The 27,417-nt window shown below is 48.2% G+C and overlaps 10 protein-coding genes across 10 annotated transcripts; 3 read left to right on the top strand and 7 right to left on the bottom strand.

Annotated features, from left to right (window-relative positions):
• Positions 1-943: 943 nt before the first annotated feature.
• Positions 944-2,383, bottom strand: LACBIDRAFT_298435 (uncharacterized protein; the record flags this gene model as incomplete). The annotated part of the gene is made up of 1 exon (XM_001881716.1): positions 944-2,383. The coding sequence occupies one exon, from the start codon at positions 2,381-2,383 to the stop codon at positions 944-946; it is 1,440 nt and encodes a 479-aa protein (XP_001881751.1).
• A 365-nt stretch (positions 2,384-2,748) lies between these two features.
• Positions 2,749-4,221, bottom strand: LACBIDRAFT_298434 (uncharacterized protein; the record flags this gene model as incomplete). Its single annotated transcript, XM_001881715.1, has 12 exons — positions 2,749-2,935; positions 2,994-3,019; positions 3,079-3,125; positions 3,178-3,204; positions 3,254-3,301; positions 3,357-3,395; positions 3,446-3,544; positions 3,607-3,738; positions 3,797-3,829; positions 3,877-3,936; positions 3,989-4,118; positions 4,168-4,221. The coding sequence occupies 12 exons, from the start codon at positions 4,219-4,221 to the stop codon at positions 2,749-2,751; spliced, it is 882 nt and encodes a 293-aa protein (XP_001881750.1).
• Positions 4,222-5,454: 1,233 nt separating this feature from the next.
• LACBIDRAFT_327790 (uncharacterized protein) lies at positions 5,455-9,432 on the bottom strand (the record flags this gene model as incomplete). Its single annotated transcript, XM_001881714.1, has 24 exons — positions 5,455-5,638; positions 5,698-5,776; positions 5,871-5,897; positions 5,950-5,997; positions 6,138-6,236; positions 6,294-6,425; positions 6,567-6,626; positions 6,681-6,810; positions 6,868-6,887; positions 6,935-6,950; positions 7,003-7,177; positions 7,560-7,632; positions 7,936-7,988; positions 8,044-8,069; positions 8,125-8,165; positions 8,219-8,245; positions 8,298-8,345; positions 8,400-8,464; positions 8,500-8,511; positions 8,651-8,789; positions 8,930-8,989; positions 9,039-9,239; positions 9,296-9,305; positions 9,361-9,432. The coding sequence occupies 24 exons, from the start codon at positions 9,430-9,432 to the stop codon at positions 5,455-5,457; spliced, it is 1,797 nt and encodes a 598-aa protein (XP_001881749.1).
• A 4,487-nt stretch (positions 9,433-13,919) lies between these two features.
• LACBIDRAFT_298431 (uncharacterized protein) lies at positions 13,920-15,031 on the top strand (the record flags this gene model as incomplete). Its single annotated transcript, XM_001881859.1, has 2 exons — positions 13,920-14,746; positions 14,797-15,031. 2 exons carry the CDS (start codon positions 13,920-13,922, stop codon positions 15,029-15,031), a joined length of 1,062 nt encoding a protein of 353 aa, XP_001881894.1.
• Positions 15,032-15,259: 228 nt separating this feature from the next.
• LACBIDRAFT_327788 (uncharacterized protein) lies at positions 15,260-16,990 on the bottom strand (the record flags this gene model as incomplete). Its single annotated transcript, XM_001881713.1, has 8 exons — positions 15,260-15,395; positions 15,450-15,589; positions 15,641-16,168; positions 16,201-16,300; positions 16,366-16,436; positions 16,594-16,677; positions 16,726-16,800; positions 16,829-16,990. The coding sequence occupies 8 exons, from the start codon at positions 16,988-16,990 to the stop codon at positions 15,260-15,262; spliced, it is 1,296 nt and encodes a 431-aa protein (XP_001881748.1).
• Positions 16,991-17,687: 697 nt separating this feature from the next.
• Positions 17,688-18,395, bottom strand: LACBIDRAFT_327787 (uncharacterized protein; the record flags this gene model as incomplete). The annotated part of the gene is made up of 4 exons (XM_001881712.1): positions 17,688-18,017; positions 18,076-18,119; positions 18,170-18,277; positions 18,338-18,395. The coding sequence occupies 4 exons, from the start codon at positions 18,393-18,395 to the stop codon at positions 17,688-17,690; spliced, it is 540 nt and encodes a 179-aa protein (XP_001881747.1).
• A 1,925-nt stretch (positions 18,396-20,320) lies between these two features.
• LACBIDRAFT_298427 (uncharacterized protein) lies at positions 20,321-21,638 on the top strand (the record flags this gene model as incomplete). Its single annotated transcript, XM_001881858.1, has 4 exons — positions 20,321-20,431; positions 20,495-20,972; positions 21,021-21,350; positions 21,406-21,638. The coding sequence occupies 4 exons, from the start codon at positions 20,321-20,323 to the stop codon at positions 21,636-21,638; spliced, it is 1,152 nt and encodes a 383-aa protein (XP_001881893.1).
• A 550-nt stretch (positions 21,639-22,188) lies between these two features.
• On the top strand, positions 22,189-23,632 carry LACBIDRAFT_190829 (galectin; the record flags this gene model as incomplete). The annotated part of the gene is made up of 4 exons (XM_001881857.1): positions 22,189-22,206; positions 22,258-22,644; positions 22,692-23,021; positions 23,077-23,632. The coding sequence occupies exon 4, from the start codon at positions 23,099-23,101 to the stop codon at positions 23,630-23,632; it is 534 nt and encodes a 177-aa protein (XP_001881892.1). The 5' UTR covers positions 22,189-22,206; positions 22,258-22,644; positions 22,692-23,021; positions 23,077-23,098.
• A 472-nt stretch (positions 23,633-24,104) lies between these two features.
• Positions 24,105-25,737, bottom strand: LACBIDRAFT_190855 (uncharacterized protein; the record flags this gene model as incomplete). The annotated part of the gene is made up of 4 exons (XM_001881711.1): positions 24,105-24,272; positions 24,329-24,391; positions 24,432-24,495; positions 24,557-25,737. 4 exons carry the CDS (start codon positions 25,735-25,737, stop codon positions 24,105-24,107), a joined length of 1,476 nt encoding a protein of 491 aa, XP_001881746.1.
• Positions 25,738-26,102: 365 nt separating this feature from the next.
• On the bottom strand, positions 26,103-27,396 carry LACBIDRAFT_298424 (uncharacterized protein; the record flags this gene model as incomplete). The annotated part of the gene is made up of 2 exons (XM_001881710.1): positions 26,103-26,409; positions 26,465-27,396. The coding sequence occupies 2 exons, from the start codon at positions 27,394-27,396 to the stop codon at positions 26,103-26,105; spliced, it is 1,239 nt and encodes a 412-aa protein (XP_001881745.1).
• Between the last annotated feature and the right edge of the window lie 21 nt (positions 27,397-27,417).

The following is a 27,417-nucleotide window of genomic DNA, read 5'->3' as shown; positions in this document are numbered from 1 at the left end:
CTACTACTTCAACTGATGTGAAACGTCACATAACCATGTTTTACTCTTACCTTGAACTGCTTTCATGCTAAAGACACCTGCACATTATCAGCGACACAACAAACAGAGACTTCGGCACCACATGGTCACTTGTATCATCTGGCGAATGCAACTCCGCTGGAGCTGAGCAAGGTGGTCAATGAGCGTTTGAACGTCATCCTAATACTGGTGAATTCCTTCAATCCATTCTCCCGAAGCGCTGCTCAGTGCTATCAAACGTTCTTCCAAGCCCATGGACAGCGATTGCGTAAGATGTCTTGTACTCTGGCGTTGTTTGGTAGGCTGGGAGCCTTGGCGATTCCGAGGGAGTGGAAAGAAATATCTCAAAAGCGGTTGTCCGGGAACACGGATGTCACGGCTACTAGTAGTAGCTAAGGATAGATAGATAACTTTGCATAGGCTTCTGTAAGTTGAAGCGGTTACAGGAGCAAAGAACGTACTTAGTCGATTGCGAAGGAAAACTCAAATTGGGCCCAGAAACGCGTGAGGGTGATCCTTAGTTGGCCTGCCCCTAGACCTGCCTCTCGCCGGCTGGCATCTTGTTGCCTACACTTTTCGCAACCCGGCGGGCACATGTACCGAATTCCCCAGTGACGGAGAGTCGAACAGAGATATTTCTCTTACCAGCGACGAGAAAGACCAACACAGAAAGGCGCTCAGGTTGTTTGTCCTCGAGTCTGATACCTCGTCTTTGATAACCCGTGCTGGGTACGGCTTCAGCCGGTTTAACACGATAAATTCAACAGGGCGTCGCACTTCTCCACCAGCGAAAGCGGGGGAACAAGGACATCGTTATTCAAAAGTTATAATGACATTATATTTTCTTCATGTTTTATGGACCCTATGACTGAGATATGAGTGGATTCAATAGAGGACACAAAGGCAATACCCCACCTGAAATATCCTACGACCGGAAATAAAAGCTTCCGATATTTTCCTTGAACCACTGAGCGTCTTCTGGAGAAAACTCGAGACCGCAATCATAGACGTTAAGCGACTCAATAGGTGAGACCTCGTCGAAGTCGTCATAGTGGGGATTCGTCTCGTACCCGCGCGCTGTAGCTTCCACCTTCCGGCCTTCCACCAACTCCTTCAGCGCCCGAACGGAAATCCCAGGGCAACCCGAGATACTAAGACTCGACAATGTTTCAACGTTCCATTGGCCTGTGCTTGGATCGGGCTTTGAAAGGAGTTCCAAGCAGGCGTCATTGAGTCCTGAGCAAGAGGTGAAGGTGAACCAGTGGTTGGAGAGCGTGGGGATGACGGAGAGTAAGTCCTCAGTACTGTGGATGTCTTCCAAGGTGAGATATACCGTATCGCTGATATTGCCGGCAAGCTCACACGCTCTGATTGTCAGAGATTCGGAGTCCCCTCCACCGATGAACCTGTTGAACGCTTCGAAAGTTGCCCTTTTGAAACCCTCAAGCAGGATGGTATCAAAATGCACTCGGAGCTGCGAACCGCGCGGAATTTGCTCATTGGGATTATAAGGCAGGTCAATGTGTTTGAGTTCGAGGCTAGAGATCTTGTCGAACTTATTGAGGATGTGCATGAGGCCGGTGAGGGTCAGGCCGGGGTCGTCGAAGGAGGATAAGTGGGAGAGGGAAAACAAGCGCAATTTTTTTCCCATTCCCGAGTCTGGGTTTTTATTGGCGTCTACGAACGCCGAGCCAGTCAGGGAAATGGAGGTAAGGTTGGGGAAAAGGAATGGATCCCTGTTATCTTCCCCTTGGCTGTCAATTGCCTCAGGCTCATCATAGATTCTGCACCGCATGGACAGCTCCGTCAAAAGTGGAAAGGACCCGCTGAAGGTGTGGCAAATGGAAGGAAGGGACGAATTGTGCATGACGTCGAACGTGAGCTGCTCGCATCGGTGGAGATGTGGGGACAGCTCATTAACCACTGCCCTAACCTGGGCCCTCTCGGCGGTATCCTGACTAATCGCATCCTCGCGATTGAAGATGTGGGCACGAAAAGGAAGGTCGCGTGAAGCAGAAAGGTGAGAGCGCAGCTCCGCGATTGCGGTTGGTTGGTCGTCCAAAAAGATAACGAGGCGCGTCCAAAATGCCGGAACGAGGAGCATCACATCATGCCACGTTTTGCAAACGGAGGAGAGTGCATAGGGGAACAACGAGGATGATTTCAGATCGGTGTTATCGTTCCACTTTGTGAGGTATGGCTCGTTCGGTTTACAATTGCATTCGGACAGGCTCTCGCACCACTCGTGTGGCCAGAACGTCCCCAAACCCTGTCTGCTGTCGACGTAAACGTTCTTGAGGATATGGAGCAGTAACTCGGCCGGCAATGACGCGACTGAGGCGGGTTCGCGCCGCGCATATGACATTAACGTTCCTGGGATAGTCAGTTCCTGATAGTACCAACGAGAAAGACGGCGCACTCAACGATTCTAGTCGTCTGGACGAGTAGGAACGTCGGAAGGTACGGAACGAGAATTTATCCAGGTACATATTGGGCACGTGATGATCGCTTAGTCGTCTTTTTCACGTACAAGCGCAACTCCCAGTGTATTCCCTTACTCGATGCCGCAAGGCACTGAAAAATCATATGTTTTGCATGGGGGAAGCATAGGTGGAACTAAACAGAAAGAAGTTCTGAACCACGACAAGGACGGCCGCTATGGAACAATAATTTAATTTAATTTAGTTCAAGAAGTGGGTATGTAAGTAATCTAGTATCCTTGCCACTCGCTCACTGGAATTCCTTCTGCCGTGAGCGAAGCGACAACGGAATGACCGTAGGCTCCTGGACCCCCTCATCATCCCTGTAGTCGTGCAGCTGGGTCTCCATCGCAGATTTATTACGTCCCTCACGGGCAACCTCGCGGATGTTAAGCACCACACGGCTGGTGAGGTTTGTGTAGAGTGCCAAGCAGATTCTGCAAAATGAAGCGCTGTTGGATGTTGCACCAAGGAAAATAAGCGAGGGAAACTTACGGCACAAAAGCAGCGTGAAGTTCAAGCTGTTGGACGGGGTAACGTTGACTACATCAGGTAGCTGTTGGGACAGGGGGAAACGTACCGGTATAACTGGGGCAGTGAAAAAGATTACGTTTGCGACGGAACCGACTTTCATTGCGACTGAGCGAACCGCAAAACACAGAAAAAACCTGAAACGAACCTAGCAGGTATAGATAAAACAGAATACCTTGACGCGGGTCAATTCATATTCAAAGGACAGCGGGAATGCTGCTCACCATCTCTGTGGATGATTGCCGAGAGCCGATTCGTAGTTCCAGTTTTGGCTGTGTCAGGAAAGAGGATCAGGGAAGAGACAGCAGCTGCAGAATGTGCACCAACATGATCGGACGGCGCTCCAGGCCGTGAGTACACATACGACTATTATAAAGAATTAATCCCAGAAGACGATAGATGGATTTTCAACGTACAAAACTCCATAACCACCAGCATGGAATAATCATTGGTCAAACTTTTGGAAGCCTCGACTACAAGGCAGCCTCTGTATCCTGGATATGGAGGCTCCGCAACTACAAATGGGATGACACATGGTCAGATAACAACGACGGAGGGCCGGCGGGGAACAACGTACAAACAACGCTCCTGTTAAACTTGACATTGCCGGCAGTCGCAAGGCCAATATAGAGGCAACATAGAGTGAGGAAAAATGCAGCGACCCTCTTGTCTCGACCCCAGACTGCCCACGTTCTGATCATCATGACGACTGCAGGAAGGTTGCGCAATCAGAACGGACCGTGAGAGAATGCGAAGGTAACACCCACCTTCCGCTGTGAATGTGGAGACCGTCGTGGCCCCTGAACGCTGTTAGCAGGCGCATCTTTGCATTTGAGGGGGTGCTTACAAACGACCACCGGGTACATCCATACGCACGAGGCCACCGTAACCCCAAGATAAAGCTGAACTAATCCGCATATTAATGGTGGAATTAGAGAAAGGAAAGTGAGAGAACCCACTTCGAATAAAGATGACAAAGGCTAAAAAGGGGAGGTATCGAACCACAAGATACAGCACTTTGGTATACGTCCATGGCGAGAGCCAGATTAGGGTTACCTCGCGACCAAAGTTCAATAGATAGTCGTACACCTGCTTTGGGTAAGATGTGTTTAAGTTCGACGATAGCTCCAAGACTTACCACTAGCGCCGCTGCTGATGCTGTCTCGGGAACCGCTGAGCGACGGAAGACCATACTGTATAGACGATCTTACCGTTCATGTACTAGGCCAAGGTGATAGATTAGACGATATCCCAGTGGGCGGTTAGGGTTACTTACGTCGGCAAACTCACGCTGATGGTGCAGGTACTTCACGAAAACCTCAAAAGCATCAGCATCTGACATAGGATATGGCGAAAGGAGAGGGGATTCCAACTGTTATCCACCGTTGCACCCGCTTCCTTATATCGTCAACACCGTTCTGAGAATTTGACCATTTACCACACTCACCGAGGCCCCTAACCCCTCGCAGAACTGCCCAAGGTTGATGGGAGTATTTATAATAGGAGCAGGATGGATCGAGCACGGTCTATCAATCGCATAAAAAAATAAGCAGGTCATGATTCAGTGCTTGTGTGCGTCGAGGGAGGCGAAAGATCTTGGCATGACTACGACCAAGTTCGACGGTCTTGTTCGGTAGGTCAAGAGATTTTGTGTAGCATTTACACGAAGTAGTATATGACGAAAGACACAGGCGACGGTTGGCGACTCGCTTGGTCGTCGTTGAGAGAAAATGGCGAGTTTGGGAGTGAGAGCTGAGTGTGAGAATCAAACGTGGGCAATCAACTCAATCAAAGCCATCCCACGCTCAGCGGCATATTTGAAATCGAATTTCAGCGCACTACTTATTACTGTGGCTAGCGTTTCCATTTTATTTCACTATGTTGAATTGGTCTTTTTACTTGAAATGTGCATTGCTTTTGCGTGTGCTCCGAGGTGCTCCGCTCTGGTGTTCTGGTACTTTCCGTTATGTTTAAAATCCACGTGAATTCTATTATCCGACCTTAGCTCAGTTGGAAGTAGCGCAAGACTGTAATGGGAAACATCATATCTTGAGGTCGCCCGTTCGAACCGGGCAGGTCGGACTTCTTTTTCTTTAATGTTGGAAAAATATTCTCAACGGAATGAAGTAAGATCTACCGCCTACCGGAAACATGTTACAGGCTGCGAATGTTTTTGTTCTAGGTTGTTTGATCTTTGATTAGGTCTGTTGGCAGGCTTGCTTGAAGTTCTTACCACTCCTACAGTTGTTTCGCAGTATCTTTCCAACATCCTGCCCTTGTCCCCGTCTCCCACAAAGTCAGTACTCTCAGTCAAGCTTCGGCACGTTCAGAAGACGGGACTCTCTCAAACATTAAGTTAATACATGCACGTATACAAACCTGATCAAAGCAAATTCATGTATATAAATAGGTTTCCAGCCCCCGCCTAATCTTTAAAGTCATAACGTGGGCGGAAAGCCCAAGAGATGCTCGTAGTACTAGTAGGTTCCTCATCTTTGATGTCGTGGAGCTGTGTTTCCAATCCCGTCGTAGTCGGTCCCGCATAGGCGACCTCACGGATGTTGAGCACAACACGGCTTGTAAGCCCGGAGTACAGCGCCATGCAGTGACTGTGAATAGGACGGAAGACAGTTGTATATCACTGAAATAAGAAGACTGTGGTACTTACGGGACGAAGGCGACATGGAGATCGAGCTGCGGGCGCAGGGTCATCACGCCGTTAAATAGTGTGGAAAAGAACGAACGTACTGGTGCCGTAGTCAAGAAGATCACATTTGCGATGGATGTGACTTTTATGAACTATGATTCAATGGATGGACATGGACAAGGACCACGACAAACCTAGTAGATACAGATAGAAAAGGATACCTTTGCATACGTCAGTCGTGACTTCCAAACCGATTTCAGAGGTGTTACTCACCATCGCGGTAGATAATCGCTGTCAGGCGATTAACACTTCCGGTTTGAGCTATGCAAGGAAAGATTATAGGAGAAAACAGAGTCATCAAGTTCGCCCTTACACGTTCTTATGGCGCTCGCTGCCGTAAATATCAAGACAACTTGGACAAGTGAGTATAATGTGGGACGAAAAGAGATGTGGGCACGTACGGGACTCCATCACGACTAACATGATATAGTCGTTCGTTAAGCTGTTCTCAGCGGCGGTTACAAAACAGCCTCTGAACCCAGGAATAGGAGGTTCTGCCACTATGAAGCCCAATGCATCGGTCCAGACGCACAAGTGGTTGAAAACAGACCACGTACGAACTAAACTTCTGATGAATCTCACGTTGCCCACGGTCGCGAGACCGACGTAGAGACAGCATAAAGCGGCAAATAAAATGCCGACCCTCTTGTCTCGGTGCCAAACTGCCCACGTCCTAATCATCATTATGACTGCAAGAATAATTCACATTTTTTTAAAAAAACGATGGGAAAATGTCAAGAGGAAATACCTTCTGCGGTGAACGTCGAAATTGTCGTCGCCCCTGACGACTGCTAGTTGACTCAGAATTCGTGACGCGGCGAGGTACTCACAAACTACCACCGGAAACACCCATTCACACGACGCCCTCGTAACTCCCCGAATCACTTGGACTGATTTCAATTTGAGTAATCACGCCAAATTGAAACTAAACGAGTGAGACTCACTCCAGAGGAACAGAAAAAAGGCCAAAAAGGGCAGATATCGAACAATAAAATATAGAACCTTGGTATACGACCACGGCGAGCGCCAGATCATTTGGATCTCGCGATTCACGTTCAAAAGATAATCGTATATCTATGTCGATCTGAGCTGGATATTCGGAGCGATTACTACCGTGACTGAAGGACGAACCATCAATGCCGTGCCAGAGACTGCGTTGAGAGTTTGGTAAACCATAGAACACAAGAATAGAAATTACCCTCACCATACATATACTATAAAGGGAATTTGTTAGGTGAAACGATCACGAGTAAGACAAGCATTCACATCTGCGAACTCCCTTTGGTGGTGCATGTACGTAATGAACGCCTGAAGAGCTGCTTCCGCCATGATGGGTGGCGAGGACTGAACGGTGGACCAATTCAAGACCTCCTCCGCACCTTCGTTTATAACACGTCTGCGCCACTTGGCCTTGAACTTGGTGATCGACCCCTGTGGAAAGCTATGGATACGACTCCCAAGGCACATCAATTACAACGCAAATAAATTTGAGATAGGGGTCGGAGAGTTGGGTATACTCATTTATTATGCCAGCGACTGCCAGCGATACCAACGTCTGCTATATTTATTTACCCAAATACGAGCTGAGCAGTGAGCTCATGCCATAATCATAAACCAAGGAGCGGCTTCACATTATATCGAAAGTCGACGAGGAGAGATCCAGGTTGGACTACAACTACTCATCTATCACGATGACGGTAGACTCCGGACTCATGATGTCCGTTTTCAAATCCACTGATTAGATCAAAAGTTCCCAATCGCCACGTGGAAAATCAATATAGATAAGTTTGGAACCGGCTTTTCAGTAGGATTCAAGTACAAACCAAGGAAGCTGAGTAGGAGGTCTTTGCGCTGGTATGGGAACCTTGACGTTCAATGCATAGTAGTCACTCTCCGCTATGAAATTTATGTATCCCCAGCACACTTTGAATTACTCAGGTTTTTAGATGCTCCTCTTTCAATTCTTCCGCGTCATATCATGAAGGTGCAGAAATTTCTGATAAGCTCCATGGAATAAATAATTCATCGCTACATAAGTTACAAACGTTAATTGCAGAGTTTGTTACAAAGTTAGCTCCCGCTAGCTTTTAAACTCCTGCTGTGGGCGCAGAGCCATAGGGATGCTGGTTTCCTCGCTTTTGAAGTCGTGCAATTGTGTCTCGGTGCCGGATGCATTTCGTCCCAAGTGGGCGACCTCACGAATATTAAGCACCACGCGGCTAGTAAGCCCAGCGTACAGCGCCATGCATTGCCTGCAATTCAAAATACCGTTTGATTTGACTGGAACAAAAGCACTGATGCACTCACGGAACAAAGGCGACGTGGAGATCGAGCTGTACGTTGAGGGTCATCACTCCTGATCATTCGCGTGGACGGGCACGAACGTACCGGTGCGGAAGTGAAAAAGATCACATTTGCAATAGACCCGACTTTTTAGGAACTATGAGTGGCTAGAGGGATGCAGACAATAACTTGTACGAACCTAGAAGATACATATAGAAGATGATGCCTTTGCATACCGTCAGTCTCAATCTCCAAAACGACCACACAATGATACTCACCATCTCGGTGGATGATCGATGACAGGTGATTGAAACTTCCAGCTTTAGCTGATGAGAAAAAAGCATTTGGGTCAAATACAGAGTCATCAAGTTGTCACCTACCAGTTTTTATGGCACTTGCTGCCGTGAATATAAGGACGACTGGAAATTTTGATGAATAATATAAGCTGCACGTTGGGTCGAAAATAAAAATGAAACATACGGGATTCCATCACTACTAACATGGAATAATCATTCGTCAAACTATTCGCAGCAGCTGTCACAAAGCAGCCTCTAAACCCTGGATAGGGGGGGTCCGCCACTAGGACAGAAGCGAGCTGTCAGACAAAGTATACCAGCGGCGGGAAACAAACCACGCACGAACTATGCTTCTAACAAATCTCACGTTGCCCACGGTCGCGAGACCGATGTAGAGACAGCATAAAGCGGCAAATAAAATGCCGACCCTCATGTCTCGGTGCCAAACTGCCCAAGTCCTGATCATCATGACGACTGCGGAAAAAATCCGCATCGTAAACAACGATGTAAATCAATCTCGAGGGGTACATACGCTCTGCAGTGAACGTTGAAATTGTCGTCGCCCCTAACGACTGTTAGCTTGACTGAAAGTCGGTGCGCAGTGCGTTACTCACAAGTAACCAACGGAAACACCCATTCACACGACGCCTTCGTAACTCCCAGCATCAGCTGTACTGACCCCCATATGAGTACTAATCAAGCCAGGTAGAAAGAAAGGCTTACTCCGAAGATAGCAAAAAAAGGCTAAAAAAGGCAAATATCGCACAATAAAGTACAGGACTTTAGTATACGTCCACGACGAGAACCAGATCATCTTGATCTCTCGACCTATATTCAATAAATAATCGTACACCTTTGCCGATCTGAGCTGGATGTCCAACGCGGTTAAAACTAGAGGACGAACCACTAACGCCGTAGCGGACACTACCTCAAAAATCGTTAAAATGGAACACGAAATTGAAAGTTGATATCGATCTCACTATACATGTACTGTGCAAAGCCGATTTGTTAGGTGAAGGCGATCCAGCATAAGACAAACACGCACATCCGCAAACTCCCTTTGATGATGCAGGTAGGTGATGAACGCTTGGAGAGCTGCTGCCGCCTCAGGATCCATGAGGGATGGTGTTGGTGGAAAGTGGCCAATTACTGTCCGGTCATGCTTACAGTCATTTATATCACTTCGACATCATGTCTTGTATTTGATCTTGAATTTGGCTAAGTTACGCGCCCACTCATCAGGACTTCAAAAGTCATGAGCCCTGGAACGCTATGGATACGACTTCAAGGCACATCAACTGCGATGACGATTTTCAATTGGGGACTTCGTATCGCCAGTTTGTCGCCAGTTTGGCTTGCTAAAAACTTGATATCAGTGGTGAAATTACAATACCGCTCTAAATTTATCTACCTGTAGGCGAAACCTCGATGTGAGGGTGTTGACAGGAATAACCGTGCAAATACGTTCCGCGAAATAATTCTGACCTCAAAAATTGAAAAAGTCAGTTTAAGACGTATATATGTGTCATTGAACTAGGATAGTAGGATTTGTATTCACCTGAATTTGGCGTTCTGTTACCCACCGTACGCGACGATCAGCTCGATATCAAATATGATGGTGATGTCAAAAACGCGAACTTGTTTTGATCAGATCAAGGCGCCACGCAGCGAGGACGCAGGTGATGTCGGATCTGAGCGTGTTGAGGCACATAGTCTGCCCAGGCGTCCACAGCGCACAACCAGGATCCAATGACGAAGAGTCAATAGCCAGCCGCGACCTATGCTAACTTTCTTTCGATCATCGCATTCAATTAAGGCCACCCGAGTACAAGCACCATCTGGACAGTGGACGTGTTGGATGCGCTTTTTGGCGCACTATAGAAGTATCATTAGGCTATGAAAGATGAGAATCGGAGCTTATTCAAATTTGAATATTTACCCAGTAAGTAGGATCGGATGGATAAACGTTGAGTTTGAATCGTTGGTGATATTCGAGGCGCAAACAGGCAAATATGTAAGATATCAGAAAGAGGAATAATTTGACGCAACACGTTAGTTCGACCCTAGTTGGTGACATTGTTAACGGATCTTCTTCCGGGAATGACCTCAAACGTTCAGAGTGGGCCGTTGGAAACCGCTTCATGCTTGAGGAGAACTCAGGAAGCCTTTCCTTCTCCGAGATCGAAGATAAGGATGTTGCGCCCACCAACGAGATACTTGGTAATCAAACCGTCAGCGAGCGAAGTACCAGAAGTAAGATGGATATCAGACCGCAAACCTCTGCCATAATCCTTGGTGGTCTGACGTTCATTTTGAACGCGATGATGCCAAGTTTCTCGTTACGGCTGCCAAGACTCTTTGTGATCTGGAGGCCCATGAAAGTCTGCACTGCGTGAGGGTTAAAATTTTAAAACTCTTCAGGGCAGGAGTACATACGCGTTACAATTAGAGCCTGCCAATGTTCTCAGCGCTGAGACATTCGATGAGGTGGGTCAATTTCTTTCATCATCAGAAACAATTTAGGCATGCTAAACTGTGGCAGAGCGTACTGACGGGATGACACGAATGAAGACTTGGTTGAATGGTTGCTAGTGTTTGGGTCTGCTTATTTTATCAGCTCCCGGAGGATGCCGAGAGGGTTTTGCGTTCAATGTACTGGGTATCAAAAGAAAGCCAAACAAAGAAAAGAAATAAAATAGAAAGAATCTGCTCAAATATTCTCAACATCATATTGTGTCCAGATTTTTTCACAAAACATGGCTTGTGTGCTTTTAGAGGTAACGCTGCTCGGAGTTGGCCAAATTTTTCGTTGCGCGCGAAGCGCGCAGATGAAAGAGTCAGGTGGCAGCACAACAAACCAATATCACCGGATTCTCTCAACGAATCTCTCTAGAACCTTGTTAACAGAACCTACGGCATCTCTTCGAGCTTCAAAATTTTTTTTAAGTCAAGAATTGTTTGTGTGCCGTCAATGATGGCTTCCGGGAATTCTGGTCCAGCTTTGCCGTCACGTGCACGTGACTAATGGCAGATAACTTTTGGGGGTGGCAGATAACTTTGGCCTCGAATTCTCTGCATTGGCCACATGAAACTTTCGGCTCTCTGAGGGTAAATCATAGCTTACAACTGTGAATATGTACATGTCTAAGTTCAGCAGCGGAGGTATTGTATCCATTGAGAAACATGTAAACTACAAAACTTCGGGCTTTGCCGGGCAGATAACTGGCAGATAAATACCCAGTACAATGATCGGTAAGCCGCCGAGAGCTCGCGTCTCGCAGATGTCCTACCTACCAACTACCTACGGCCAGCTATGCTGATCCTGATCAAGTCTGGTGCCCTTTTTACAGTATATCTCCGATTTCATATCATGCTATAGGAGTAAGAGGATGAATCAGCGTTTCTTAATACCCAACCCATCTCCAAACTTTCACCTCGAGAGATTAGGAGCCTTATTTCAGTAAGAATTGCCTTTCCCTGTTTGACGATCAAAATGAAGTCTTCTGGTTGGTCAGAAACTGGAAAAAGCCGGGTGATCCGCTTCGGATCGTGTAGGATGTCTCGCGCCATTGAAATTGCTCAAGTCTGTTAATGGCCCCCATAGTTTCGATTCCCGTGATGCACACGAGATATTATGGGCAGGATTCCGACCATTTACTCCCGTTTCTTCATCCAGACTCACAACAAGTCTCCAGCTTTCTCTAGATACTTACCGAGGCTACCACGTGTGACTGCAAGACCCAGGCAGAATCGAACCGACGAATCCACGGAATCTGCTCGGTATGGGTCTCAGGGTTGGGATACAAAGCGAAGAGCTTCAAGAGAAGAACTGAGTTTGTGATGGAGTGAAAGCGGGTGGTACGTTTGCACGTGCTTCGCGGGAGTGAACAATGTGAGATTGTGATCTGGATAAATTGAAAAACCCATTATGATTGAATCGCTAATCTTACTCGCGCTAGGAATGATGTGTGAGTGCTTGGTGATGCTACGCGGGAAGAGATAAGGAAACGTGTCGAAAATATCAAGTCGCCACAATTTGACTCAGCATCGTTACCGTCTACCAGCGGGGTCATACGTCATTTTTTCCCCTTCTTCCTTGACGTGCTAGGATTAATCTCTATTTCCTCTAATAGGTTCTCATGTATCTGTTTGAGAGGGCATGCTTTGGATTTTACCAGCGGCTATTTTTTGAGACAGGCACGACCCTTTGGATTGATCGCGATAGCTCAACATCGCATGGCTTCATTACAAATTTAAGTTTCAACCTTATTTCTTCGACCTCGAGGGTTTGCTGCGGCGGAATGTATTACCAAGGCGAATTGGACCGCCCTTGGACGTTAATGAGGTCAGGAAGGGACGCCCGTTTGGTTTCTGCCGGCAGAAGTTTCAATTATCTCTTCTTTTTTTCGCCCCAGCACGCGCTTACCTCATTAGTTTTCAGGGATTGCCTTGGCCCACGAGGAAATGACGCTTCAAAGGAGCTTCCGGCAGAAGATTTTGTGCCACTACTCTATCTTGAAACATGGTCCTAGCTCTCTTGGCATAAGGCGCGTTCGTCTCGCCGTATTTTGATAATCTCTTTCAATTGCTGTCTGACAAAGACAGTTTGCCTCGTGCTTGTCAAGTGAGCTGTCTGGTGGGTCTTCCGTTGCTCTGAACATGCACGATTATAACTTTCCGCCTATCTATGACCAAGGAAGGAACACAGTATTCATTTCGAATGATTTGGAGGCTCTCAGTTGAGAGGGCTTTCCGGCACTCCACGACCTCAAGTTGTACAAAAACGGATCCTCTGATTTTCTGAGCAAACCCAACAAGATCGTTGGATAATTCGGGCTTTTTTTCGATGGCCGCCAGGAATCTACATTTTTTGTTCGTGTCATACCAAGACACACGAAAACTCTTCCATCTCCAACGAAGTAAAAAATGCCCATCAGAGTTTTCAGAAGCAGCATGGCCCATGGGTAGCGTTAGCACGAGGTTTCTGCACACTCCACTATCTGGCTCCACGATCGACTTCCTTCCAATCCGGCGGAGATCTCGTGGAGCCCCAACAATAGCTTGTTATCCTATTCTATGTTTGACAAAATAGAACCAACCGGTTTTCTTCTCCACGAGCATCTACGGTTTAGCGATATGCAAAGCGCCTTTCAAGGAAAATCTTGGAATACCTATCTTCATCGCAACCTAGACCAGCCCAGACCTTGAAATCAAATTACAGTCTCAGGACAGGGCTAAAAATATCATTTCCTGTATTCCAGGCGTTATTCAGCGCAAATTTTGGATTCTCTGTAGGCTCATAGCGAGATTCCGAGTGATGTCAGCCTCCCTGAGTTCGAGCTGAACAGGTTCGCATACTTTATTTACCTTGCACTCGCCCGGGCCCTGGTTGCTCAGCTTGAAGCGCCCGAAAACCTCATCAAACGTTGATTTACTCTATTCGCGACTCGGAGGTCATGCTGCATTTGCTGAGTAGGAGAATATCATTCACTATCGACACGGTGTATAGGGGCGGCTCACGCATGCGCCCGCAGCGCGGGATCCATTAAATTGTATATGATACCGGAATCAAATTTTCATTCAAGTGTTCTCTCATCCACTACTATGGACCGAGTCCTCCCGACAGAAATTTGGATGCAAGTGCATGCGCTAGCATGTACAGACGACGGAAGGACGGGTCGCTCGCTGTCCTTGGTTTCTCGGCGCTTCAACGAGATCTCAAGGCCGTACAAATACCAATCTTTGGCGGTCGTGCGATCGAAGCAAATTCTCGCGCTTGAATCCCGCCTTTCCCAGCTCCAACCCGAATTCAAGCAGGTTAGATTCCTGTTTGTTCACTGCCCTCACCTCTTTTTGGACGTTTCAGACGATGAGAGCGATGACGAATATCAGGCGATGGAGGGGACTGATATGGAAGAGGATAGTACATCTGACGGAACCAGCTATGAAGGGGAGATGAGTATCGACGAAGAAGAGGATATGCTTGATGAGGCGGTCGATTTGATGAGGCTGCAGGGGGGTTCACCTTCAATTGTCTCAGTCAACCTGGACGACTTGTCGGAGCCTTCGATATTCCACAAAGAAATGAACAAGGGGGACACCATCGTTCTAAGATCATTTCGCGCTCTGTTGGCAGCTATCTCGCCATCGCTCGAAATCCTTTCCGTACACTGGTCGTCATTCGAGCCCCTACTTCTTGAAGAACTCTTCCCTGTCCTCCCAGTTCTCAGAGAGCTCCATCTCCGTCGAAACTTCACCTCCGACGATGAGGTCGAACCGGAAACCGAAGATTTCTGTCTCTCACTTTTCCCAGCTCTTCGGCGGCTTCATATTTCTGGATACCTAGATCAGAGACCGATGCACTTTGGTGCATGCCTTGGTGTGCTGTCTCCTGTCCTAACCCATCTTCGTTTGCCGGGATATCACCTTCAGTAAGTAAATTGAGCCGATAGCGTTGAATGTTGTTGAACTTTTTGGGTAGCCTGCGGACAACGATATCTCCGTGGCTCCCGTCAAACGTCATGACTGTCATCGTCGAGCAGATACCGTTTCATCTAGTGCATGCGGGTCAAGAAGCCTTATCGCAACTCGTCTTCGGATCACAGACCACTTCAAGGGAACTTCACATCGTTCCCCTAACACCTGATTCGCCGGAGGGGTGGAAACGGCTTTGGCTGGAGAGGGTTCATGGGAGAGATGGGTGCTGGTTTGACTAGAGTTGCTGCTCGACTTCATTTATTTATCCTCCGAAGAAACAAGCTGATAATCTTCATAAGATTGTAGAATGATCACTGGAGACACGTTGATCGTGATAGACGGGAGGGCGGGGTTCATGGACTTTATTAAAGCGCCAGCTTCGGGTATCGTGGTATTGCCAATCCTACAAAATTGTTAAAAATATAGATACATCTGTGTCGATCGATAGAAATGCCACCCGTTTGCGTCTAATCCCATAGGATTCCATATCGGCTATCGGTGCCGGACGATGGAGAGGCAGGTGCCATTGGGGTGAGGAATGACCATGGTCTATCCTCCTCTTTCGTCGCGACAGGCGGTGGTGGTTGTAAAACGTCCGAAGGCCTAAGTTTATACTCATGAGAAATATAAACCTCGGAATTAGAAAAAGGGACGTACGCCTCATGTTTCGCCGCAATGAACAGGCTTTGATGACGCAAGAGCGTAGAATATCTCGTTTGTGTAGGATATGGGGACTTCTTTTTTCTCCCCTTCTGTACTAGGTCCTTTCCAAAGTTATTAGACTCAGAATACCAGCGCTTGAACGAACGACATACAAGAGAGGATGGAGAGTAAACGCTTCTTTCTACCGTCACCTCCAGTTCTTGACGTATCAGGACCGCCCGTCGAGGCCGTATGTAGAGAGAGTGTACCAGCCAAGCGCCAAGACCAATAACCTCCACAAAGATCAGACCAGTTACTGTGATCTGCATCTCCATTTTTCCCGGTCCTCTTTTGACAGGGAGTAGCAGACGATCAGTGCGCTGATTTACAACCTGTTCGATGGAGCTCCCAAGAGAAGCCAACCACACAAACAACACGACGGCGGAGGCCATGAGGGTTTTCGAGGAGTACGCGATGTGCATCCTGTGCACTAAGGATTGGTCATCCATCGACCGACGCCAACTGAAAAAGAGGATGGCGGAGTGGAAAATTAAAGCGAGAGTGGAGGCAGCTATGTTGGCCCATAATGCTAGAGTGCAGTAGGAAAGGATAGAGAGAACCAGGATTGCGATGGAGGCGAGTGTTGAAAAGAGCGTGTATTTGATGAGTGCTGGTGGACAGTGTTTCTCTGCCATGGCGGGGACGGGATAACGAATGGGGATCAACCAGAGATTCTTTGAGGTGTTCAGGTATGTTAATAACGCACAAGAAACTTGTCAGGGGTCGATGATGGTAGACGGTTGCAGAGGAGAAGAGAAGGGAAGAAAAAAGAAGGCTCTCCGCACCCCGCGGTGAGGGTGGTGATACTGTGGAAGTTCTAAATTTTTCCTTCAATAGCGGAAATTTCTCGGATTAAGGGTGGAAGACGCACTACACGTTGTGGATATCATTAATAATCGTTCTTGAGAGTTTTATCGGTGGTAGAGGGGAAACAGCCATGCCCTATTCCCAACTTGAGGTTCGACTACAACAGCTATTATTGAAGGTGATTCATGAGAACGCATTCCCCACGATATCATAATTTCCTTGCCTGGATCACGTTTCAGTACTCGGGGTACAATAGGGACGGAATGGAACATCTAAAAATGGAATCACTGACGTTCGCCATATCTGCATTTTCAAAAGTTATCAGATTCCAAATGTGTTGAATACTCGTCGCCAACGTCAAAGCCACCGTCGGTATCTGTGGCAGTACTATACATCATGAGCAAAACGCGGTACAAATACTCACCTGACTCACTCGCGAGTTTAAGACACGACAGGTATCTTTTGGAAATCTAGGGTCAAACCCCAAAGCCTCGAGGATCTTAAAAAGTTGACACGAGCAGCCGTACCAGCGTTTTGAGATCCGAGCGCTCGGTTTCGGATACCATTCCCGGTGGGCTAGAAATAGTGGCCTGACCGCTAAATCTCGAGGCTATTACAATCCGTAATCTTGAGGATGAAGGCCATTCAGCCTGGAATGATATAGGCGCAGCGTTTGAGGGAAACGACATAGCGCATCCCCCGCGTCTCTCCAGGAATAGATGCTTTATGAAGACTTGAGTCCTTGGGGGAACAGAGCGGGGCTGAAAAACACAGCCTCTCTCGAAAAGGTGGATTATGAGTCGAAATGATCATCAGAAATCGATATCTTACGTACTGGACACGGTCAACTCAGTGTCGCTGAAATCTCTTTGGGCTCAGCTTTGAGGAAGTCAAGCGCAACATCATCGGAATGGCAAATGAGATCACCTAAAGCATGGGACTGTGCCGCCGGTTGGCGATGGAAACTAGGGAGTTGATCTAGAATACGTAGACCAACGGGCCTTGTTAGAGTGATCAAAGACCGACAATCGGAAGGACTTGCCAGGAGGTCGATGAGTATCGACATTCATCTAGACTTGGATTAGATACGTGAATCAAAGAATGCACAATAAAGGGAAATGGTAGTGTAGCAACAGAATGTGCACCTCTCTGAAACAAGCTAGTCAGGTTTGCGCGTGACGACACTCTTGATCCAGAGATGGTTGGCAACTAAACATCAGAAACGACCCAAGAAGACAACCAAAAAATCCAGATGATCCGAGCCAACTTGGAAGTTGCTGAAAGTTGGCGATCCCTCGGGAAAAGTAGTCATCCATTTAGATTGATTTTTCTGCAACACGATCGATGATCGAACTATTAGCGCCGAACTTACCCCCATACCCTCATTTACGATTTACGAGGCAACTCCAGATGCTCCGGGCCAAAACTATCAGGCAATAAGATGCCTAATGTCGTCTCTTTCACGCCTCCCTCGCTGTACCCAGAGCCGGGCGCTGGTGGTTGTGGATAATCCCCTGGGACGAGGAGGATGGGCATGTCGAGGGAGCAGAACTCGCGGATTACTTGGCGGCATATGCCACATGGTGATATGGCTGAGCCGACATTCCTAGTATGGGCAAGAAACAGAGGGGAGAATAAGTTGTTGGTTGGACTCGAGGGTGTAGGAGGGACTTGCGTGACGACTGCGAGTCCTATGAATTCTCGGATGCCTTCGCTCTAAGGAACCTCGTTAGGTATAGATAGACTATAGGGATAGATTGGGAACTCGACTTACAACTGCTTTGACGATCGCTGTCCGTTCAGCGCAGATCGTCCCACCTAAACAGGCGTCGGACGTGGCCAGCATCCGCAATTACAGGCTTACATACCATACGAGGCATTCTCAACGTTCGCACCTTTGATAATACTACCGTCCTTAGCCAATAGTGCAGCTCCTACGGGGAATTTGGAGTAGGGGCTATATGAATATTTCTTGGCTGAAGAAAGTTCGATAAGAATTGAGGTTGATCCCCTTGCATTGGTACTGGGTAACGTACCCTCAAAAGCGCCCTCAATGAGCTTGGTCCTCTCTTCGGCGGTAAGCGTCGACGCCATTGATTTTCCTTCCAATCAGTCGTGGAAATGGCGGTGAGCGAACAAGAGAGAACAGAGCTTGGCGCGCGATGGGCAGCGTCACGTGTTAACCCCGCCAGCTGAACAAAATTCAAAACCACTTTGATGGGTACTGCAACAAACCTAACAATTATAAGCAGCAGCCGAAGCATCAAGCAGACAATCCCCTCGCCTTTTACTAGGGGATTCCGTGATGCTTCGGCAGCATAATGCTGGAGTCGCCGACTACTGTTTTGGTCCCCGATGGAATGGGGACTTCTAGGAACAAATTTTCATTTCAAGAAGGGCAACATATACATATATACCGGGCTTCCAGACATCAGCGCGCCAGTAAATTGAAGCAGAACTAAATTTGTAGTCGGGCGGGTAATAAAATTGAGCAAGGTATACGAAACAATTGTGTTTCAAGGCCTACTACGTAGGTATTCATTTTCCTCAACCAGGCTGCAATGTTGTAGACGTCTACGCACAAGGGCTGACATTTCCTGACAAAACAACAAAGGTTTAGAGAAAAAAACCCAAAGGTTTCTCCTTCAGTTCATTAAACAAGATGATGCTTACATAGGACCCATTGTCGCCAGGATGGACGCGTAACCCTAGAAACATCTTCCCCCGCCGGCATCTCGAAATGTCACACCACGTCCTGACACTTTGGATGTGGAAAGGAACACCGCCAGACAGAAACGCGGACCTGTACATAGCGTTTCGCCATGGGTGCATAACGGGGAATATCCAATCCAGAACGAACCGACGACAACGGGACTGTCACCAACCGCCAGCGGGCTGATGAAAACAAGGCGCCGTAACATTGTTAAGTGACAAACCTGACAGCATCCACGAGTAGCACAAGTGGAAGACGATCTAAAATCTAACGTCGGGCGGTTTTAGGAAGAGATTGGATCTAATAGTGACCAAGTCCAACAGCAATTAGGTGGTTAGAATCCGATGGCGATTGGTGTACTAGCAGAAACTTGGAATGGGAAGGCGAAAAATGGCGACGGGAGACATCATCCCATGGCGATGCGGATGATAGACCAAACGGCGGTGCAAGGTCAGAGAGCTGCACAAAGTGGGTTTGACAATGATGAATCGATGAAGGTGGGGGAATTCCAACAGCTATGGATATGGCGGTCCACTGACGGGTATGGATAACCAGGAAACGCCTTGGTGAGGGTCGTGCACCGTGCACGTGACATTTGGGGATTCATCTTTCCCGAAACGGCAAGCGCGCTTGTTTGCCGCTTCTTCTTCCTCAAACAATCCTCAACTACGTAGGCTCGTGACCAGCCTGTATATGATAACTGGTACTTCTCATATACAGAACGGTCACCGGTCTATCAACTACGTAGCATATATACGGTATGGTCCAAGCATCGATGTATGATAATTGAACGCGCTAGTTTCTAGAAGTATCAATACGTGGGGCAAGCTCACATACCGTCCTGGACCTGGGGCCGCATCATTACACGGCGAAGGTCGGAACCTCAGCTAACCCAAAATCACAACCACAATTGTAAATACTCATTTCAACACCTCAGTTAGTGCCGATCCTGGCTTCCCCTCAGAAATCGAGCGTACTCCCGTGAACGAACCCCAGCGACCAACATAATTGAAGGAAATACCTTTTTGTATCCGTGACTCACGACACTCTTCATACTCGGCTTTGAGAAGCATACCCGGGGGGAACATGTATCAATGGATTGGAAATAAGTAGGAGTTCGTGGGTGGAAGGAATGAACGTGAGGTATGGTACGCGTAACCGCGTCGAGACAGTGAGGTGGCGATAAGATGGTGATTGAAGTTGGAACGCGCAGTGACGTGATTGGCATGGTATAACTGGTATAACCACATATTGGCGCTAACCTCCCTTGACTTACTCACTCTTGTCTCAGCTGGACATCTCCGTCATGACGGGTTCTGCTACGCCGCCATTTCCCAACACCCAATCCCCGCATCGGAGCATCGGGCATCAGAGCATCAGGGATGGTCGAACCCTCCATCGCGATGGCCAGGATCCGGTGAGCATAAGAGTAGTTTTAACTAGTTTAGGTGACTTAATTTGACTGCAGCGTAATCTGCAGATATCAGGGGTGTCGACCAAGAAAAGCTCTCAATATGGTGCAGTGGAACCAAATTCTTTTGAACGGAATACTCAACCTCGCTTCGGAGGAACAGTTTACTACCGTTTGTACACCAAAGACGGGCCCATAAAATCTCAGCATCCGGTCTACTCTACCGATCACGAGCCGTTCATCGGTCGCACTCTTGCAAAACTTGTGGCACCTCCACATACTACTGTGTCCATTAAGAGGCACCTGTGCTACATCGAAGGATTCTTGTCTTCACTGGCAGACACAGCAAAGTTGTTCGTGCCTCTCTCCTGCTTAACCGCTAAAGACGACTCTGCACGGCTTTCGCTTGTGGGATCATCGGGACCAGGGTTATCTCCACAGGAGCCAATGGCGTTAGTTCTTGGGGGTCAGGAAAGAGCTCAGGGTGCTGTCCACCAATTGCCTTTGGCAGAGCGGGATATTTCCGACTTTGGAAAAAATCGCTATAGTGAGGAATATCCTCCATTCTTCGAGATTTCCTTATCTTTTATTACAGTCTACTATCGCCCTTATTCACTAGAGGGTGCGATCAAGTCGAAAACATGCTTCGATGAAAGCGATATCTACTTGGGATGCATTGACACGGTTTCTGTTCCTCCTCCACACACCATTGCCTCTTTGACGGCGTGTATCGCCAGGATAGAAGGCCTTGTCGTTCAAGATACTAAAGAAATCCAAATCTTCAAGGATGCCGCCAGCGAGGTCCCCATGAGGACGGATGCTACTCTATCTCTCACTGAGGATGCCTATCTGGGAAATGATGAAGATGATCCCGTGGCAGTGGTTCATACGCCCCATCGCCTACAAAACACCGATATCACACTGGGTGAGTGAATAGCCTGACGATGTTATCCTGATACCAGTTTTGACCTGTCTGTTAGTTCCTGGACATTGCGACCCTTCATGGTTTTCAATAATGCCGACAAACACTCTCCGTCCAGACAAGAACAATGGCAAGGAGTTTTACCTCCTGCCCATCCACGAAACTATAAGACTGGAAGCGCCATTTAAGGCCAACGGAGTACTCATATTCCAATCTGCTGCAATGACGGCCTACACTTCATTTGCTGACGTTATCACAAGGGTCACATCGTACAGAGCGTTGACTATTTAGCTGGATCTCACTGGCCTGAGGATTTTGGTTTCAAAATATCATAAGATAATTATCATTGTTCTTTAGAAGGGGGATTGAATACCACGTCTATGACAACCTTCAATCAAGCACTGTTAACGCGCCACTTCAACTTCACCCTCTTAATCCCAATTCAGAACCAACCGGCCACAACGGGACTGTCACCGATAGCCAGCGGGTTGATGAAAACAAGACTGGGTTTGACAATGACGAAGGTGGGTCCAACGGCTACGGATATGGCGGTCCATTGACGACGATGAAAAGCCTTGTGGGATCCGGAGGTCCGTGCGCGTGACGTTCTACTGCATATTGGCGCCGCCGCCAACCTCTTGACTTAAGTACTCCGAGTCGTTCTTGTCCCAGTTAGACGCCTCCCTCATGACAGGTTCTACCATGCCGCCAATTCCCAACAACCAATTCCCGCATCGGAGCATCGGGGATGATCAGAATCAGGTGAGCATAAAAGTAGTCTTCACCAGTTTACCAGACTTAATTTGATTGCAGCCCCCAGACCCTACAGGGGTGTCGACCAAGAAAAGCCCTCAATATGGTGCGGTGCAATCAAATTCCTTGGGAAAAATGCTCATCCCCAGAGGAACAGTTTACTACCGTTTGTACACCAAAGACAGGCCCATAAAATCTCAACATCCGGCCTACTCCAGCGATCATGAGCCATTCATCGGTCGCACTCTTGCAAAGCTTGTGGCACCTCCACATACAACTGCGTCCCTTAAGAGGCACCTGTGCTACATCGAAGGATTCTCGTCTTCACTTGCAGACACAGCAAAGTTGTTCGTGCCCCTCTCCTGTTTAACTGCTAAAGACGACTCTGCACGGCTTTCGCTTGTGGCATCCTCAGGACCAGGGTCATCTCCACAGGAGCCAATGGCGTTAGTTCTCGAGGGTCAGGAGCGAGCTGGTACTGTCCAGCAATCGCAGGTGGCAGAGCGGGCCCGGGACCTTTCTGACTTCAGAATAACTCGCTATAGTGAGGAACAACCTCCATTCTTCGAGATTTTCTTATCTTTATTACAGTCTACTATCGCCCTTATTCACTAGAGGGTGCGATCAAGTCGAAAACATGTTTTGATGAGAGCGATATCTACTTGGGACGCATTGACACGTTTTCTGTTCCTCCTCCACACACCATTGCCTCTTTGACGGCATGTATCGCAAGGATAGAAGGCCTTGTCGTTCCAGATACTGAAGAAATTCAAATCTTCAAGGATGTCGCTAGCGAGGTCCCCATGAGCACGGATGCTACTCTATCTCTGACTGAAGATGCCTATCTGGGTAACGATCAAGATGATCCCGTGGCAGTAGTTCGTACATCCCATCGCCTACTAAAACCTGATATCACACTGGGTGAGTGAATAGCCTGACGATGTTATCCTGATACCAGTTTTGACCTGTCTGTTAGTTCCTGGACATTGCGATCCTTCATGGTTTTCGATAATGCCGACAGACACTCTCAGAACAATGGCAAGAACTTTTACCTCCTACCGATCTACGAAACTATAAGATTGGAAGCGCCATTAAAGGCAGGCGGGGTTCTCATATTTCAATCTTCCGGCTTGAACATGGATTCTTGCCGCTCTCGTAAAGGAGGTGTCCGAGTTTGGATAAATATTCTCGATGCATCGAACAACTATGTCCATTTCAGCATTCGTCCGAACGAGAATTCTATTCTTTTCAACCATTTTAGTAACAATCAATGGGGCCGGGAGGAGAGAATGCCGATGAAAGGACTTTTCTTCAAAGAGCCAAATCCGACCATCGTTATTTACGACAACGGAGACCGGTATCAGGTGATGGTCGACTATGTTACCGTCGCTTATTTTGAAAAGCGGATCAAGGAGGCTGGCGTCGCCGTGAGTTACGATATGGACATAGATCAGGTGTCCCCCTTCTCAAATACCCTTGCAATGACGGCCTACACTTCATTTGCTGACGTTATTACAAGGGTTACATCGTAAATAGCGTTGACAACTTTCACTGTATATCGTGACAAGGTCTAATACTGGCATCGCCTTCCCGTTCATACAAGTTGAAGTTGAACGTTCTACCATGGCAAGATAATTTTTGCATTGTTTTTTAGGTAGGGATTGAAAACGTTCACACTGTTGTTTTAACCAAATTCCTTGTGCCGCTTCGTTTTCCCTTTCCAATTGGGAAGAATATCTTGCTTTACAGTGTGAAACGCAAAAGGGTACATCGCGCTAGCATTCATCAAAACATTGTGTCCATGACCGTAGTCGCAGTCAGAATTATAATATAATAGTACGCGTGTCACATGTCCCCAACAATCGCAGAGGTCCGTCTCTGTGAACAAGCAAGTTTACTTTTTCCTGGGCGGGGCGAAAATAAGAACGGTATAATTATCTAACTACTGCTTTCAGTCCCAGACCAAAGGGGCCGTCTATAATAATTTTTACGATAAATAAGAGGTCACCCTAGAGCCTCAACAGCGCCATACACCATCCACCCAATCGCTACCAGCCCAAGAACGACAGGCAACCCCGCGATCGTCAACGACGACTTTATGCTGTCCCCTGGTCCCCACCACCTAATTTCGGACCAGAGAAGGGGACCAAAAACCACGCATGCTGTCCAGAACTGTGTGGTGGGGTTATGACGAAGTATGCATAGAAAAGAGAAGAGACTTACAACACGAATACCCTTAAAGAAGAGAGCTGGGTAGTGATGCAGAAGAGGCCGTGCGTATACAGGTTGACCTTTGATTGTACCGACCTGCGCGGGGTGGGTGAACATGACCCAGATAGAGTAAAACGCGACTGCGAAAAAGTGGCTTGCGAGGAGGAGGGGTGACGGTGCGATGCTAGTTGGGTGGGTGGTTAGCCCCACAGAGTGTAGGCACACGTCAGAGAACGAAGACGTACCCAGAAAGTAACGATACAGGCCCATTAACACATTCCCCGCCACGTTCAAAATACTTGAAGCACCCCGTCCGAAGAACCTTGAGCTCCTCGTCGTCCGCGCCAAAAAGGTCGTACAGCGCCACACTGAGGATGTTCACGGTCGATGCGAGCGGTTTCCGACTCCAGTGCCACGTCTGTAACACCTTTTGTACCTCCGACCATTGTCGCAGGTCGACGTTGGCCAGTAGTGACCGCAGGATGACTACGTCGTTCAGAGCTACAGTCATACCTCCCCCAGTGAGTGGGTGCCGCATGTTCCATGAGTCTCCGAGTAGGAAGACACCAGGTTTCGTAGTGGTGCCCTGTGACACGGCAGGAAGGAAGGAGTTGGGCATGCGTCGTAAGCGGTCTTTGTCCAGAGCGGTTCGTATAGGTTGTTGGAGGATAGGAGGGAGTTGGGGTACGATGTTGTCGAGGATGTGAGACTTGATATCGGGAGGCAGGGGCGCTTTTACATCAATGAGTATCCGCGTGTCGTGTTCTCCAATTTGATAGAGCAACACGGGGCCGAAACCTTTCACCAGCGCGACGGTACCGTGGTTGGGAATGGGCAGCGACGCATCTTCTAGTATGGCACCAACGAAATGGCTCCTTGTTATCGACTTTCCAGTGGAAGAACCCATAACCGCCGTGCGGAAGTTGGAGAAACACCCGTCAGCGACGACGACGAGGTCGGCTCTGTACTCTTCCTTCTCTCCCTGCTTTGTGGCTTTCACGCCAACCACCCGACCATTTTGCTCAACGAGCTCCGTCACAGTTGCTTCGACAACGTCCACCCCCTTCGCCTCCTTGGCTGCAGCGCGTAACGCCATGATGAATCTCCCATGATGAAAGCTCCGTCCTTCATGTCGTCCCGGATAGGGTATTTCCACGGACTTGCCTTCCTCCACTACACAGTACCCTTTCACGGGTATGGCGTCAATTCCTTCCAGACACTTCTCGATCCCCAGTTTCCGCAAAGCCATGACGCCCCCGGGCTGCAAGAGCTCGCCCACAATCCTATCTGGCTCGGAAAGCGAGCGTTCGAGGAGACATATTCGGAGGGGTTTTGAGCGAGGGATGGTGGATAGTCCATGGGCGAGAGAACAGCCAGCTATGCCGGCACCGACGATGAGCACGTCGTACGCGTTTGAGGATGTCATTGGATGGCGACGTTGAGGTCGTCGAGGTCGGTGAGGAGGATTTGTGTGGAGTACGTGTTATATGACCATCTCTGATTTTTCTGAGTGGTCCCATTTCGGTCTGATTATTCAATGACCCTGAACCGGCAAACGCCGGTCGTGGAACGCGTCAAGCCTCGACGCGTCCCGACACAATCCGGACGCGCAGAAGTATACCAGAGTTTGAAGCTTTCACATATGACTCTTGGTTTTTGTGATCCAAAAATTATCTGTGAGTTCGTTGCTGTATTTTGCTTCCACTGGTACTTTAAAGCATAGGTATCTACGGTTGCCTTTCACTGTAGTGAACAGATCGTATGTATTCCGTTCGCATCACCCTCGTCAAGTTAGCTAGTTTTGCGGGCTCCCGTCTCAAGATCTACATCGAAGCGATTGTCACCCGCAAACCACTCAGAAACGTCTAATCGGCCGCGTGTTTGTGTACACCATCTCCTCTCCCACCTTTCAGGTAAATAATCCTCTGGTGACTCCATGCCGATGAGGCTGGCGAACGTCGAATGATCTTCAAGCTCTCTCGCATTCTTCCATATGTCTACTGCCTCTCTGGCGGCCGGCGTTCGGGTGGGTGAGTCAACATAGAGGAAAAGGCTTGACCTCTTCGGCCTATTTTCCCAAGAACTCGGAGCACGCCAGCTGTTAGTTCGTTGTCAACAAAATAGAGCAAATATCGATGATTTGAAGCCCGTACTTCAAGTGATTTCGCTGCAGGCGCAAGTGCCTCAACTGAGGCGAGATAGTGTTTATTACAATGTACGGGGGCTCAGGCCATACAAATCCAGCGATATGCGCCTGTGTCAATGATGGAAATTGCAATTGGCTGAATTGCGGAGCGAGGGAGGGGGTATGGCGGGATCGGGGGAAAATGCGCGGGGGCATACACTTTGAAGGGCAGCCTGATAGAGAGCAAAGAAATAGGCCTGAAAGAACGGGCAGCGGAAATGGGATCAGTTCTGCGATAGACATGGGGTCTTGGCCATTCGCCGAGTGGATGCTCAGGATGCGCAACGAAGATGCGATAGCTGCAAGTATGCCATGTATGGCCTTTTGGATATCCTGATTTCCGCGAGCCAACTCGGCAGGATAACTGTAAAAGCAACCGGCCATGATCTCGACTGGTGTGTCTAGATCTCCCCGATCCATAACGAATTCGGCATCCGCAATCATCTCCTGTTCTTCTTCCAAGGTGAGAGGTTCATATTCATCGCCCTCTGAGTCGCTGCTACCGTTTGAGGTAGTGTCGAAACCCTCCTCGCCATCACTTTCACTACTGGAAGGTGTGGCACCATCGTCATCAGAATCGACGTCGGTCCACGCAGTTTCATCGTCCGTGCTATCCACGTAAACGTCATCACTTTCATCATCGGAAACATCGAGGAAGGGGTTGGGCCATGTGATGTGAAGATATTGGACGTCATTGAACCCAGGAGGGAGCCTCTTCACGATCGAATCGAACGTGATGATTTGCTTCGCTCTGCGCAAGCAAATCGATTGGTATTTGAATGGTTTTGATAATCGTTGAAAGTCTTTTGAAACGAGTTCCAGCCAGCGTCCCGTAGTGCCGTCGTCGATGCAAGCTTCTGAAAATATGGACATCCATATCTCGTCTGGAAATGTATCCATATTGGTGTTCTTTGACTGGCA

The sequence above is a fragment of the Laccaria bicolor genome, genomic scaffold (assembly GCF_000143565.1).
Source record: "Laccaria bicolor S238N-H82 LACBIscaffold_14 genomic scaffold, whole genome shotgun sequence".
NCBI lineage: Eukaryota > Fungi > Basidiomycota > Agaricomycetes > Agaricales > Hydnangiaceae > Laccaria > Laccaria bicolor.
This window is presented reverse-complemented; position numbering and strand designations above follow the sequence as displayed.